General features: G+C 30.3%; 1 protein-coding gene and 1 pseudogene across 1 annotated transcript; one reads left to right on the top strand and one right to left on the bottom strand.

The window, feature by feature from the left end:
* Window positions 1-2,545: 2,545 nt before the first annotated feature.
* LOC114170696 (auxin-induced protein 15A-like) lies at window positions 2,546-3,063 on the bottom strand. Its single transcript, XM_028056229.2, has one exon. The coding sequence runs from the start codon at window positions 2,967-2,969 to the stop codon at window positions 2,697-2,699; it is 273 nt and encodes a 90-aa protein (XP_027912030.2). The 5' UTR covers window positions 2,970-3,063; the 3' UTR covers window positions 2,546-2,696.
* Window positions 3,064-6,327: 3,264 nt separating this feature from the next.
* Window positions 6,328-6,979, top strand: LOC114168925 (auxin-induced protein 6B-like; annotated as a pseudogene).
* Window positions 6,980-17,071: the final 10,092 nt, after the last annotated feature.

Raw genomic sequence — 17,071 nt, 5'->3', positions numbered from 1 at the left:
GATGTTTGTATTGTTTGTTGAGTTTATTAGGATTGATATTTAAGGCTTATAAAGACCTCACTCCTTTCATATTTTTCTTTCATATGTACCTGTTGCATGAGCAGAAGAGGAACCTACTCAGTGAGAGTTGTTCGGGATATTATTGGTGGATCTTCTGAAGATTGACTCATGGATAATTTCTATTAATATCTTTAGGAGATATTAAAAATATAGATAAATATTCTATTTTGATGTAAGACTCTTAATATTATACAAATATATATTTTTGTAATATTTCATGAACAATTACATAGATGTAAACTACATATATGAATATGAAGTTATGTTCTTATTAATGTTCTCTCAAGGATAATCTTATGAAAAAAAAATTAATTCCATATATTTTTATCAAATAATAATTATTTAGTATAATAGTCGGGGTGTCACAACTCCAGCCTCCGGAACAAGTCTTTGTCATCTTTCTCTTATGGTTAGTTCCTTATTCCCCAAAAGATTACATTAAAACTCTATAAAGCATTCTATTTAGAGATTTTTAGAACGCATAGTTTGCTGGGTGAACTGCACTTACTGGGCGACCTAACCTCTCCTCGTTGGGCGAATTGGTTAATGGGATGAACACGACTGGGTCTGAAATTTATACTTGAATTTGTAATTGAAGTAAAGAACCAGAGATAAATAATTTTATTAATATTTGAATTACCTAATTTCGTTGATAATTTTCTTAAATCTTTTGATATTTTCATTTTTCTATAAAATATTTCACAAATACAAAACAAATACTTCTATTTCCAAAATTATTAAATAGCACCTTATTTAATTAAAGGTTAAAATACCTTTTTGGTCCCAAATTTTGTTAAGTTTTGTCAAATAAGTCCTAATTTTGGTTGTGTTCAAATAGGTCCCAATTTTCGTTAATTTTGTCCAATTTGGTCATTTTTTGCTAACATCGTTTAAATCATTAACGGTCATGAATTGTGACTGTCACGTGTCATTTCGTGGTTGTTTTGAATTTTTTTTTGAATTTTTTTGTAATTGCTTTTAAATGTCCACATGTCAAATTAGTAGCATGCCATGTGTCAATCTAATAGTGTGCCACATGTCAAAGTCAATGTTCTATATGTAATTTGGTCCCTATATTTGTTATTTTTGTTCAATTTAGTCCTAATTTTGTTTAAAATTAACCAATTTTGTCCCTATTAAAGATGTGAAAAAATTTAATTTTTATATCAAAGTTATAATGATGTGAATTTGAATATATTATATAAAAATATTTAATAAAAATGTGAATTTTAATATAAAAATTAAATTTGGTTTCAATTTGGAGAGGAACCAAATTGTTTCATGTTAACAAAAGTTGGGACTAAATTGAACAAAAATATCAAATATAGGGACCAAATTAAATATAGAACATTGACTTTGACACGTGGCTGGGTTGACACCTGGACATTTTAAAAAAATATTTAAAAATTTTAAAAAACATTCAAAAAAATTCAAAAAGATATTCAAAAAAACCACAAAGTGACACGTAGCCGTTAATGATTTAAATCGTGTTAGCAAAAAATGATCCAATTGAATAAAATTGACGAAAATTATGAATTATCTGAACACAACACCAAAATTAGGACTTATTTGACAAAACTTGAAAGGAATTATTTGACAAAATACCAATAATATAAACATGATCATGCCAATTATAAAAACAAAAAAGAAAAATGAAGGGACTTTGAATGCACGCATGTGGCACCAATAAAGCATACTTAAGTTGTTTTTAATCCATTTGTTTCTCTTAATAATGCATCAGTTACCTTAATGTATTACAAAAACGTTTTACACTTTTTTTCTGCACTTGGTATCCAAGGATTTCTTGAAGATATATAGGGTCGTACATGGTTAGGATGAATTATGTATGAAGATTAAGTATAGATGTCATATGTCTTGAAGTTGATTACTGCGGCTGAAGGGTTATCGTTATCTGAAACTGAAACTTACCTTTGTACTTGTCTCATTCTAAAGACGTTTTTTTAAGATTGCTTGTTGCTAGAGGAAGGTTATAGGTTATTAAAGGGATTAGGATTAAAAGGTGAAATAGATTGTATCAAGAGGTTTAATCAGTTCGACTTCCTGGAAATGTTTTTCATAGCCACTCGCACGACAGAGATAACCAAGGTTTTACCTTGGTTCTGTTTCTAGCCTGTAAATTGTCACGTTTTGTTTGAAGTTCTAAGGTGCTAGGTTTTCTAGTAAGGATTAAAGGTATTGGGTCGTTTTACGCTCCTCAAACTATGAGCAATTAATATCAGGCATCACATAAACTCTACGTGGGTGGGAGGGTGTTGTGACCCTAGATGCATTAGACAGTCTAACCCGACAGTCTAACCCAAATATAATGTCTCTATGAAAGAGTTTTGATCACAACAAAAATTGCGATTTCAACCACAATGTTTGTGTCAGTCTCCTAAAGTGTGAAATTTTTTATCATTAAAAAAAAAGTGCAGATTAAAACTAAAATAGAAAATACGGAGAGCTGTTTTAGTGATTGAATTCATGACATATAAACAAAAGAATGAGATAATTTGATATTGTCATTCGCTTGCTTCTCCCTCTTTCTTGAAAAAGGGAAACAAGTTAAGAAAAGTCCTATTGTACAAAATTTCTCCACTAATCTATGTCGGTGTCCTAAAGTGTGAGATTTAAGATCAGTTGAAGCAAGACGTTATACTTAAGAAGACATCTTCGCTGCAAGGAATTGTGAGGCCACCCATTGGATGATCATATCCAAACTCTTCCTCAGCTTTACTCAACAAGTCCTGAAACGAGGGTTGGTTCAAGAACGACACAGGGATCACAAACCGCTTCATTTTCTCTCCAACATAGACTGCAAGATGGCCCTTTTGTGCATCCACTGCTTTCGAAGATGTTTGATTTGCTGCAAATAAGGCCTTTCTGATAACAGGTAAACGAAACCCCATTGTTGTGTTGATTTGAGAAGATAATGGTTTGAAGAGAAGTCTCGAGAATTTTGAATGCTTTCAGATGTGAACGATTTATGTTGATACTAAATGCTTGAATAAGTGAATATATATAGATAAAAGGTTATGCAAAACCTATGAATTGGTTACTTGAATTATTGGTGAAGGAGGGACATTGGACCAAATAAAAGACATGGCATGTGGTGTTGTATTTGAGGACTTTCTTAATAATCGACCTATGATATGACTCAAGAAAACAACATCGCATATGGTATGTTCGCAGACGTTGTTTTCAGGGATTAGAATGCTCAATGGGAGTGCATCATAGCTCACCTTCCTCAATAATGATCGACAAATTAGCCACCTCATATAACCTCATGTTTGTCCATGCATTGCGATGAAGCTAATGTAATGGTGGATAAGCTTCAGACTTTCAAATGTTTGAGATGACAGTTCTATTCATAAATATATATCTCTGTTGTATCATCCAATAATATCAGATGATAGGTAGCAACCACATTTGAAAGCTCTGAATAAGTGCATGGACTTAAAAATAGAAGCAACATCAGTAACATTCATGAGGGCCCACTATAACATGTTACGTACATTCTTGAGGAAATTCTAAAGACAACACCAAGTGCCCCTGTCTTTAACTTGGTCGAATTACTCATATTGAATTCAATAGCCCTCCTTCAATAACCCAATGGTTTATTATCTAACCATTTCTCTCTCTATATATTCACGGGTAACCATTTAGGATCAACACAAATCATTCACATCGAATAGCATTCAACACTGAAGAACTTATTATCAAGACTTTTCGTAAAGCATTCTCATCCCAAATCAACACAATGGGTTTTCGTTTACATGGTATCCGAAAAGCATTGTTTGCAGCAAATCAAACATCTTCAAAAGCAGGGGATGTGCCAAAGCTTTATCGTTCACTTCGGTGTATGTCGGAGAGAAAATGAAGCGTTTTGTAATCCCCGTATCATACTTGGATCAACCTTCATTTCAGTACTTGTTGAGTAAAGCTGCGGAAGAGTTTGGATATGATAATCCCATTGGAAGCCTCACAATTCCTTGCAGTGAAGATGTCTTCCGAAGTATAACATGTTGCTTCAATTGAGAAATAGTTGTATGCTTTTGGACACTAACATAGATTAATGGAGACATTTTGTACCATAGACATGTTCTCAACTTATAGAGATCTCCCTTTAGACTATACTCACACATCTTCTATCTCATTTTGCGATTGTTTCATACAATTCAATTTTCTCTATCTCTAACTTTTGTGCCTTGCTATTTTTCTCTTTTATTAGTTTATGGTTTTGATGCCTTTAGCTTGTATTGTATAACTCATAATTCATAACCATGACTAACTTTTTAGTGCAATGTAATTGTTAACAAGTGCAATATTTTACAACGATATGCACGACAAGGAAAAGATATATGCAATTGAAAATTGTATATACTGGTGTCATCAGTGTAAATGAATGTTAGAGATCTTGCTGATTAGTGATATGATCATATTAAAATATATAAATGAATAAAAACCTTATTTTATAATTTGATTTTGCAAGGTTGACTCAGATTAGAGTTTACTTTCTAAAATGAAATCAAAATCTATCATAAGATTGTTGAGTTCATTATGTCAATTGCTCTTTGTTGTTACCGGACCACCCACCTGTATATTATAGTTTGTTCATAATTTGCTTCTTCATACTTTCTACGAGGGCTTGTGCCTTTGCATTGCATTTTTCTTTAACACCCTTCTGTAAGTGTAATGGGCTTCGGTGTTGCGTACTTGACAATTATGGGAACAAATATTTGAGGTTGCATAGTGAAATGTATGAAAAATGTACGTTGTGCTGGTGTCTATATGATTATGAGTATTTGTGGTATTTATAATAAAGGGTTAAATATGTTTTTGATCCCTCAAGTTTCAGTAAATTTTAGAATTAGTCCCTCATCAAAACTTTATACCAATTTAGTCCTTCATCTTTCAAAATGCGTGAATTTAGTCCTTTTAACCAAATTTTGTTAAGTTTATCTGACGTTTTAAACACATTTCATGATAATATTTAAGTTAATATTGAAGCAAAAATGTGTCAAATAGTGTAAATAATTTAAATATTATCATGAAATGCGTTTGAAACATCAGATAAACTTAACAAAATTTAGTTATAAGGACTAAATTCATGCATTTTGAAAGATGAAGGACTAAATTGGTCAAAAGTTTTGATGAGGGACTAATTCCAAATTTCGCTAAAACTTGAGGACCAAAAACATATTTAATCCTATAATAAATTCAAACCTTCAATGGTTAACTAACTGTATTAGTTTTCAAACACTCAGACACTTTTGTGAATATTTTGATTGAGTTTTTAATTCATATAATTTAAGTGATACAACATGAATTTAATTATAGAGTAAATTTGGATTTCCATCTTCAAGCCTACCAATTATTACAAAATAACCACTAACTCCTGACATTCTAAAACTGCTAACCCATTAACTCTCATTTAACTTTACTTAAAATATTAACTTTCATTTAAGTTTATTCAACAAGAGCTGCATATAGTTGCCTAATCTCCTTGATTTAGACCAAACCACTATATCTTTCAAAATTTACAAGAACACCCCAAGAAAATAAGAAACACTATAAATATCTTGAACCCTAGAAGATATTCTAACACTACTTGTGAAACCCTATCACAAGCAACACAACATGAAACAATGGATTATACAATGGAACGAGTTCATCGGGTACACAATAAGCACTGTAGCAAATGTAAAAACTAGGGTGAAACACAATGTCTTTCTCTAACACCGAGAGAATAATCTTCCAATCACACAAAGGAAGCCTTAAGAAAAATGTGTTTTTGCTTAGGCATAACTTCTGCGAGACTGCGACCGTACCATCCGTGATGTTGTTTTATCGAGTCATCCAACATTCCAATTGCGTAATGATTTTCAATTCAAGTATTTGTGTTGATCTCCCAAAAAGTGTTTAAAGCACCATACACAGATAAAAGAGTATTTGAGAAATCTTAATTTTATTTGAATGTTTAACAGAGGGATATGATAGGAGTGACGAGACCAAATGGGAGACAAGAACTTATGGCCCTGTCTTACAGCAACTTATAGCTCCAAGGTGATAAGATGAGAACAAAGAAATGAAATTTGCATGAATGAAGTTCGTCGGCCCCACCAGCTTGAATAAGCTTGTGTCGACAACATCAAATTACACTTCTTTCTCATACATCCAGAATGTGGGTCACTTCCATTATCTACATGATATTATGATATGTTGATTATTATGAAAGTCCCCAAAGACACCGCCACATGCCATGTCTCTCATTTGGTACCATGTTCCTCCTTCACCAATAATTCAAGTAACCAACTCATAGTTTTTGGATCACCTTTTATCTATATATATTCACTTCTTCAAGCATTTAGGATCATAACAAATCATTCACATCTGAAAGCATTCAAAATTCCCAAGACTTCTCTTGAAACCGTTGTTATATTCTCAAATCCACACAACAATGGGGTTTCGTTTACCTGTTATCAGAAAGGCCTTATTTGCAGCAAATCAAGCATCTTCGAAAGCAGTGGATGCACAAAAGGGCCATCTTGCAGTCTATGTTGGAGAGAAAATGAAGCGGTTTGTGATCCCTGTGTCGTTCTTGAACCAACCTTCATTCCAGGACTTGTTGAGTAAAGCTGAGAAGAGTTTGGATATGATCATCCCATGGGTGGCCTCACAATTCCTTGCAGCGAAGATGTTTTCTTAAGCATAACATCTTGCTTGAATTGACCTTAAATCTCACACTTTAGGAGACCGGCATAGATTAGCGGAGAAATTTTGTACAATAGGCCATTTCTTAGCTTGTATATGTTTCCCTTTCGCAAGAAAGAGGGAATAGAAACTGAATGACTAAATCAAATTATATAATTCTTTTGTTTATATGCCATGAATTCAATCACTAGAACATCTTTCCGTATTTTCTGTTTTAGTTTTAATCTGCAGTTTTTGTTTGAATGGATAACAAATTTCAAACTTAAGAAGACCAACACAGATATGGTGGTTGAAATTGAAATTTTTGTCATCCGAAAATAACTCTTTAAAGAGACATTGTTGGGTCACAACACCCTCCCACCCATGAAGAGTTTATGTGATGTCTGATATTAGTTGTTCATAGTTTGAGGAGCGGAAAAAGACCTAACCTAAAACTATTGCTATTACGACCTTGCTTAATCCAAGAATATATCACTTATTCGTTCATGATTTGTTCAATACCTTTAATCCTTATAGACTAGAAAACCTAGCACGTCAGATCTTCTAACAAAACGTAAGAATATATAGAAGCTAAAAACAATACCAACAAGTCAATAGGGCTCTATGATTGTTTCACCTGATGCCTCAATCGACTCGTGCGTATTACCTTTGTCCTGCAAATGTGTATGAAAAGCATTTCTTAATCAAAGTAACTCGAATCGGCTACGAAAAACAGATTCAGAACCTTTCTTCCATCGTTCCTATTCGTTGGATCACATACTCTAGTCCCCAGACACCTTTCCACTGCAAAATCCATTTACTTCACTAACTTCTTTTACCTTTTATCTTTAGTTCTTTGCAAGGAGACAGCATGAGCTACACACACCTGACTTAAGACGGATCAATATATGCTCATAAAAATCCATTCAAAAGACAGCTTTAGAACATCTCATCCATTAATCTTATTTTGAAATTCATTCATTCAACTACTATACCGTTCAAATACTGTTGCCTTTCTCGTTTTATCCTGGACCAGAATAATGGCGAAGTTTCATCTCTGCGTTTGTTCTATAGCATTGGGATTTACATCCTCTGCACATTGACCCATTAGAACCATACCATTAAGATCAATAAACCTAAACGTATCTCTGCTTTCAGCTTTAGTAAACCTATATTAAATGCCAAGCTCTGAAGTTGATTTTCCACTCCCCAAGTCGCTGTTGCCTTAATTTTTTTCGTAAATAAAGTATTTTCGTAAAAGCTACATTTTGTACCAAAAGGTTAAAGTATAGGAACTCGAACTGATAAAACCTCTTAATACAACATTTTTCCAACCTTGCACAAACTCTCCCCTCTTTCCTAATTCGAATCCCCTTAATAACTTATAACGGTTAGAAAATGAGATTTTTCTAAAATCTGGCTTTTGTGAAAAACGTTTTTGTTAAGTTTTGTAGAAAACTTGTTTTTATATCTCTCCTGTAACTAAGAGAAACCTTTGGTAGAAATTAAGTAACTCGATCTTGATTAATATTTTAGGGGAAGCCAAAATAATACAATCAAAATTTATATCTTTAATTGTTGCTACTAAAATAAAGGTAATGAATACATAATTTAATATAACCATAACTATATAAACAAATAATAATTATTGCCATTTATTTTTTTATATTCTTAAACTTATCAATAATTGGTCCAGAACTAAAATTTTCAACTATTTCTTTTTCAATGTAAATAAACAAATTGTTAGCAAAAAATTCACCTTCCATCTTTCTTCAACAATCTTGTTTTAATAATTTTCATTACAAAAAACAATTTTTCTATTGTAGTAATGACTCACTTGTAATTTTTTGAACTTTAAGAAAAAAAGTTTATAATTGGACAATTGAGTGAGTAGTATCATGGTTAAGAATATATGTGAAAATTTTGAATTTGTCTTGTTTCCATCTTCACACAATTTTCTTTTTTATCATTTTTAAAATATAATTTATTCTTTTATTCTTACCAATATATTTTTTTAAAGACTAAGACTAAAGAATAATTTGTCATAATCTAATAAAAATTTGATACGTAAATGCTAAAATAAAAATTCATGTTAATCAAGCTACAATTAAAAATGGGTTATGAAAAAATACATAGTACAATATTTTTTTCTTCTACATTCTTAAAAATTAATATACAAAAAGCTCGTTAAAAAATATTTTTAACTATTAAACTAATATTTCACTATCAAGTAAGACAAAAAAAATATTTCTTTTTTCAAGAAGGAAAGAGAACATATAAGAGATAAGAGTGGAGACAACAATTATTTTCCTCTTTAAAAATACAAAAAAAAAACAAGTAAAAGTAAAAGATGAGATATGTGAGAAACTCAAGAAACAAATGAAAAATATCTTAATTTTTTTTATTTTTTATTATATTTGATTTCAAATTTTATTATCAATTAATATTAAATATTATGATTTATAAGTAAAATAAAAAAGATTTAATTTTATTTTCTTTGATTTTTGATATACTACACATAATTTAAAAAAATTTAAATACTATACATAAAATTTAAAAAGTTTCAAAAATTTTAATTGCATAAATTATAAAAAGAATCAAAAAATTTTAGCATACATAATTTAAAAAACTTTAAAAATTTTAAATACATAAATTAAAAAAAAATCAAAATTTTTGGGGGCGATGGCCCTGCCCCTGTAATAGTCTGCCACTACACTCATATTTTTGTACTACAAGATTTACTACTTTTAATAACATTGTTTTGGTTATGTTTATTAAAAATGTTACTATATATAAATTTTATGAGCTATATATTTTTACTACAATATATTTATTCATAACAGTTTTAAACAATGTTATCATAATAGTAGGTGTGAGGACATGATAATTAAAACAACAAATATGTAAGTTTTTCATTTTTTTTTTCTTTGAAAGCGGGAGGTGCGATTTCCTCCTTTTCTTTTTACCATTTTCTTTTTTGTAAATGCATTTCCCCCTCAGGAAGGAACCGTATTAAGTATTCTTCCTAAAAGTTGAAGTTCCGTTTGTGAAATTTCAAAATTCTTTATGTTTTGTTTGTACAACCCAATTTAGGAAAATAATTTATTTATTTAGAGAATTTTAATCTTTAAGTATAATGACTTGTTTGAATAAGGAAATTATAAAGAAATTGAAATTGAGAAATTTTAAAAAAGTATCAATACTTAACATAATAGAATTTGAAATTCACTAAAAAAAAAGAAGGAAATTGAAGTTCCACAATTTGTCTTGAGCTTCGATCAAAGTCACGTTTTCTCGATCTTCGACTACGACCAACTAGTCTCAACCTATGTTTAGGGTTGACTAGTCTTGACCTTTGGCCAACATCGACTAGACTTTCCTTCTGAGACAACTTGGCTCAAAATTCTGTCATAGTCGACTTGTCTTGACCATTTGATTTAAACCAGTTTAGTTCAACCTTCAGCACTAAAGGTTGAGCCTATTCAGCCTAGGACGAAGGATGAATGAGAGTCGCTCATGGTTGAGGGTCTAGACGAGTTGCTTGGCACAGAATGTGGAGATGACCCGGGCCAAGCCAAAATCGAGCTAAATTAGCTTGAACAAAAGGTCGAACCAAATATTTTAAAATGGAATATTACCTCAAAAGAGAAATTTATTATCTTTATCCAACCAAGAAAATTTAAATTCAAGATATTTCTAATATAGCGTACAAGAAGATAATTAGTGTGGATGACACCATTGAAAAATGAGGACACAGGAGCTTAGGACCGGTGGCCATAAAATAGGCTTCTCATGCTCTAGATACCATATTAGAATTTAATCTACTCTAACAAAGAAATAAAACAAAAAAGGTTGATCTATGAAATTATTGTCTTTCATATCCATAGTTTAGAATGTTCTCTTTATATATAGATTTTACAACCGAGATCGCGGTGGGACGGCGAAAATAATTTAAAAAAAAAAAGATGAGTCACCATCATAGTTTATTATGGAAAACTATAGAAAAACCTTAAAAAGAATAGTCTTCGAAACCAAATTTGGATTTGAGAATTGGTTATGTATGGGGAAGGTATTAGCACCCCACAACGTCTATCTTAAGACGATTCCCTCTTTAATTAAGTGTGCAAGATAGAATTTGATGTTTAAAATATATGTTGTTCCCCAAGAATCAAACAAAATAAAAAAAAAAAACACATACAAAAATAATAAAGATTAAAAACAAAATTATTTTTTTATTTTTTTGGGCCCGACGAGGATTGTACCTTGCTCCAACATATTTCCTTTTGGAAAATCAAGGATAACGTAGTTCTTTATAAAAAAAAAATTAGTTGTTTGATATTATTATTTTATTTTTCTAAATTTTATATTTTTTATATATTTTTTTATTAATATCAAGAGAACCCAAGATTCTAAATGATAAAAGATTTAGTTATCAAGCAAATCCGAGATTTGACATGACATTTACAAAATATTTTTATAATTTTTATTTTTATTATTATTAATATTTTTTAAGAAAAAAGAATTAAAAACCTACGAAAGAAATATTTTTAATTATTAAGATAAATGGCATTTGAAATAAAAAGAAAGAGAAAGGTTGAACATATCGATTACAAACCCAAAATCATCTCACGTGCGAACCCCAATCATATTTATTCATACAACAAGTCAATCGATCATACATTTGATATTATAAGAGAATCAATAACATTAGGAGCAAAAAGAGTTTACCATTCAGGGACACGAAGGAAGCAAAATTGACTGAAAGGATACTAAGGTGACCCACTTTTGCGTGTGTGCTCTAGTATTAAAAAAGAAGAGGGGTTTTTTGAATTTTGTTTTTGTCTTCCATTGGAGAAATTTTGTGCTTATATAGGCACCTTAGGGTACCATTGGAATCCTAGTCTTTAATTATAACAAAATATATGAGAAAGAAATTGGTCTTGATGAAACCTACTATAGAAATTAAATGGTCAAATAATATCCACGGTATTGATTATAATTATTAACGAAATATTTCCTGTAATTACTAGAATCATATTTTCCGTCACATAAAGATCGTGATCAAATCATAACATATTATTTATATAATTGATTTTAATTATTACCAGGAATATTTTCTTCTAACTATTAAAATCGTACAATTCTCTAAAAAATATTATTATCGGGAACATTTACTGCTAATTACTAAAATAATATCTTCCCTGACTGACAAATCAATGAGACACATCACACAAGCGTAAATGCAAGATATTTATTCAAATTATTACAAAAACATATTGCTCCTAATATTATACCCTTCTCTAAAAATAGAAATTATAAAATATCCTTTTCTGACATGTTATGTGAAGAGTGTAAATAGCAAACAATGGGGTGAAAACATGTATAAAACATTTGGGCTCATGAGAAGGGTATGATAATTAAAAACAAATTAGATTCTCCCTTCTTTTTCTTCTTTTTTTTTTCTTTTTCTTTTTTCCTTTTTTTTTTCATGGTAGAATTAAAGTTAAAAATCTAACATATTTTTATTTTATTTTATTTTTTATTTAACAAAACAAAATACATTCACTCGAACGAAATTGAGTGTTTACAATAGAGAACCTAGAAAGTAAGAGAATACAATCCATAAGGCAGAGCTAGCAATATTGTTCCATCCGTATAACAAAATAAGAAATTACAAAAACAAGATACAATGTGATTAAAATAGAATACAATATACACTAACAAAGTCTATGCATCTAGAAAAATTATTTTTCAAGAGTAATGTAGGTGCACTTAGACGACAAATTGTTCTAGAGTATCTTTCAAAGGAATGCCTTGTATGTATCATTAATGTTTTTACTTCTTAAATTCTAGGTTTCAAAATTTTAACTTTCTATCTCCATATATACTACTAAATCATACCAAACTCTGATAAAATTGTATATAGTCATTCGAAGTGACCCAAAGGTCGACCGAGTCGGCCCAAGGCAAATGTCAATCAAATTGGCATTAGAAAACGTCGGTCAAGTTGGCGTTGACCGAAGATCGATCAAATTGATGTTGGTTGAAGGTTGATATGAGTCGTACTGACCAAATATCAATCGAGTCAGGATGACCACGAGGGTCAAAATAGCCGTTCTTTGAAGGTCAGCCTAAATCGACCCTAGTCGAAGGTCATCCCTAGTCTATCTCGGTCGAAGGTCGACTTGAATCAGTATCAGTCGAAGGTCAGTCAAAGTTAACCCTATTACAGCTTAGCCAGTTGAACCCTACCAAAGCTCTACATAGTCAACCTCGGTTCAAGTCAAAGTTTTGCTCCAGTCGACCTTGGTGGAAAATAAGCCAATTCACCCTAACAGATGTTCCTACCAAGTCGGCTCAAGTCCATATCTAATCGTTAGATATTTTAGGTCTATCTTAATTTATTTAATCTAATTGTCAATGTGGATTAATCTATATTTAATCCAAAATAAATTAGATTGAAAAAAGTTCAAATTTAATTAATCTAGTTAAAAGAGACATGTATTATGGATCCAATCTATTTTATAAGATAGATAATAGATTTCGTAAAATCCAATCTATTTTATTAGATCTAGAGTAATTTTGAAAAGTCCAATCCATCTCACCTTTAGTCTACGAGCTGAGAAGTTTCTTGTAAAATAGAATGAATATTAGTCAATGTCGTCCGTGGTTAGATTTGAGGTATACCCTAGATCAAATTTGTCATGTTTGTAATAATAAAAAATGTTTATTATTATTTCATTGTCATATTTATTGAATTCATATGATAATGTTCTTGATTAAAATTAAAGACTTATTATAATAGATATTATAATAATGAAAAATAAATTTTATATAATTTTAATTTAAATTATTCTATGATCATGGGATTATTGAAGATAGGACATCATTATTCTGGATATATCAATATGTGTAGTGGTCTTTATAAGATAAAGATTAAAATATCTCATTTCTTAAATTACACATATAAATGCTATGTATACAAATATGACCATTGAACTAACTCAAAGGAGAATTCCTAATGGTCAATATTACCAATGAATTGTCAATAAGAAGTTATTTTAAAGAAAAATATAATTTTTTTAGACTTGAGATTATCATAGAAATTAACAATTTATTTATTATACTTTGATATCAGATTTCTAACACTTTGTGATGTTAGTTGAATGATTATTGGGTATGATTAAATTCTTGTGGGACTAATGATTAAACATGAAAGAATCCATCAACTCTTGGTAATGAGTTTGAGCTTTATATAAATAAAGACCTTGGCTGAAGCATTATGAATGAAAGAAAAAAAGAGTTTTATAAGTCATTCACATGTGTTAACTTATTAGAATTTGACAGATATACTATATTCTAGAATTAACATAAAACTATAAAAATGGAAGGAAATATTATATTAATCTTCTGGTGGTTCAAAAGTAAAAGGTACTTCTTACTATCGGGTCGTTGAGGAGTGTTTCTAGACACCAACCTTGATTAATAAATTAATGAGTTAATTTATTACTGGTTTAGTGATGAACCTACGTGGTCGGACACTAACGAGTGTTCATATCATTGTTGGATATTATTGATTGAATTAAAGAGATTAATTTTAATTAATTAGTATCTTTTTTAAGTGAAATATTATTATTTTTTTCTAATACCAAAAGTATAATTAATATAAAATATGAAAATTTATAAATTGATCGGTAAAACTTGGTCAATTAGATTAGTAAGCAAAATGAATATTTATATTACTATAATTAATAAAAACATATGATTTATAACTAAAAACAACAAACCTAGAGAGAGGTTTTAAAATAAAAAGAAAAAAGTATTATGTGGGTTTTTCTATTTTTCGTGAGATGAAATTAAAATGCTCGTTATATATGAGACTCATGAAAACATAAAAAGAGATCCATGTTGGCGTTGTTTTTAGAAAGAAAAGAAGCCTTTTCAAAACCTATCTCTTTTGGAAGAGTTGCTTTTATGAAATTACTAAGGTTATAGTTTTTCACGGGTCAAGGGTTGATGCAACAAGGTCATGTCACGTGTAGGATCTTCATGCGGGAAAAAATTCCCAATAAGGTATTTTTCTTGAATTTTTGTTTTTTATATCTAGTATGCATAATTTTAATCAAAATAGATCAATATTTGTGTATGTTATGAGTACGATTTGTAACCTTCGATTGGTATCAACTTTGTTTTTGTTAAATTATGTTGCTGGCTTATGATTATTTTTTGAAATCATAATCATAATGTTTAATTGTGATTAACGCTGAATTTTTTTTCTGCAATTAAACCGTAGAAAAATCTTACATGGTGATTGTTTAATTATTTTCGGAAATTGAATGTCTATATATATGTATCATAACACTGTTATTGTGTAGCCTTCCAGTTTTCAAATCACAAATGCTTCTATGAAAACTGTGGTGGGCTTATATGGCGTAAAGCTCTAGGTTAACATATATGGAATGCTAGAATATAATGCCGATTGATATATTGATTAAAATGGGAATTCTTTCCATACAATAATATTATTATTGTTTTGCGCGTTCTGTTACTTTGAATACCATCTAACATGAGGTCTTATACTAAAATATTGAAATGGTCACTGTGAGTTCAATCCATCAAACGTAACCGTCATATAATATTATAATATTATATTAAATTGAATTTTTGGAAAGTTTAAGTTACGGTTCATTTTTATCTTTATTCCTAATACTTTTTTATGCAATTATAAATGGTGGTTAATTAATTAGTAAAGTGATATATAAGTTTAGAATTATATGTTACAGAAACTAATTATATGATTGCATAAATATTTAATCTATATATGATATAGATATACTTAATCATTCGCTTAAGTCCACACTTATTTATGTATGTATCCTATTTAAATTCGTATTTGAAAAGAGAAAATTCTCGGATCAATAATTTTGTGACTTTATTTTTAGAAAAAATTCATGTAAAGTCATTTGATGACTATTTCCAATTCGTTCATATGTGATTGTTGATTGACCATTGTGTAAGATGCGACGAAGGATGAAGAACACACCATTAGCTTGATTTAACTAATGTGAAGATAAATAAGGAGAATCTTTCAATTCATGAATAAAATAAAATAACAAGTTCCTCATGTAACATATCTCTTATATTTCTTATCTATCCTATTTTTTCAATCCTTAAAAATTTATGACACTAATAATATTTGATACTGTAAGTATATGACACATAATATTTCATATTGTAATATAACTCTTAAAATTTTATAAGTTTGTATTCCAATAAAATCCGCAACAAACTTCCAATATCAAAATGTGATACTTATATGTATGTGATACATTTTTTCTTAAATTGTATATGAGAAATGACTTGACAATCAAGTATTTATTCATATATTAAGATATTTATATTATATTTCCACAAATATTGATTTCTTTAAAATTGCTATTGTAGTAAGTGGGAGTATTTTTAATATGTGATAAATATTTATATTGACATATTTATTTTATTAGATATTCCAATATCTATTTTGTCATTGCGTTCGCTACTCGTCGGTGTTAAGTTGTTGAAAACAATTTTCTCGATTGGTATTGAAATCTGAGACTTTGATGAAAAATGTTTTCATGATTTCGCTAATCGTTATTGATCCTTCTTTATGGGTATTAGATAATGGTAGTAGTTTTAAGATATGCAATTCATTGCAAGAACTACAAGTAACTAGATGGTTAATATTGTGGTCGCTGGTTGTGGCTTTCCTGTTTCTCCATGGAGCGCGAACTTTGGGCAGCAGCGGAACAGAGGTGTGGTGCAGAGAAAGCTAAGAGGAAGAAAGACCAAGTCATAGCAAAACGCAGGTAAGATGAAAACTGAAGCTTTTATTTCTGATGAAATGTTTCTGAAAATCATACATGGGGAGAACGAAACCTATGCTTAAATAGGTTTGGGGAAAAAGGGGAAAACAACCCTAATAACTGATCTGAATCAGTTATTAGGTAACCAACTTCTAAAACAGAAATCCTAAGGGGTTACAACAACAGTAACAGTAAACCCTAAGATTAATATCCTCCCCTCAAGCTGGATGGTGGATGCTCATCATTCCGAGCTTGGAGACGTTGATTTTGAAGTTAGTGTGATGGAGAGCTTTGGTGAAAACATCTGCGAGTTGGTCGTTCGAGCTGATAGGAAGAAGACGAAATAAGTTGTGCTGAAGTCGCTCTCGAACAACATGACAGTCAATGTCTATGTGTTTGGTGCGTTCGTGGAAGGTGGGGTTGTTCGCGATGTGCCTTGCGGACTGATTGTCACAGTAGAGAACAACGGGAAGATC

This window comes from Vigna unguiculata, chromosome 11 (assembly GCF_037176805.1).
Source record: "Vigna unguiculata cultivar grain cowpea cultivar isolate G323 ecotype 2 chromosome 11, ASM3717680v1, whole genome shotgun sequence".
Lineage (NCBI taxonomy): Eukaryota > Viridiplantae > Streptophyta > Magnoliopsida > Fabales > Fabaceae > Vigna > Vigna unguiculata.
This window is presented reverse-complemented; position numbering and strand designations above follow the sequence as displayed.

What these genes read in the sequence shown, in the direction of transcription:
- LOC114170696 (XM_028056229.2), bottom strand. Translation starts at nt 2,969, where the DNA reads ATGGGGTTTCGTTTACCTGTTATCAGAAAGGCCTTATTTGCAGCAAAT.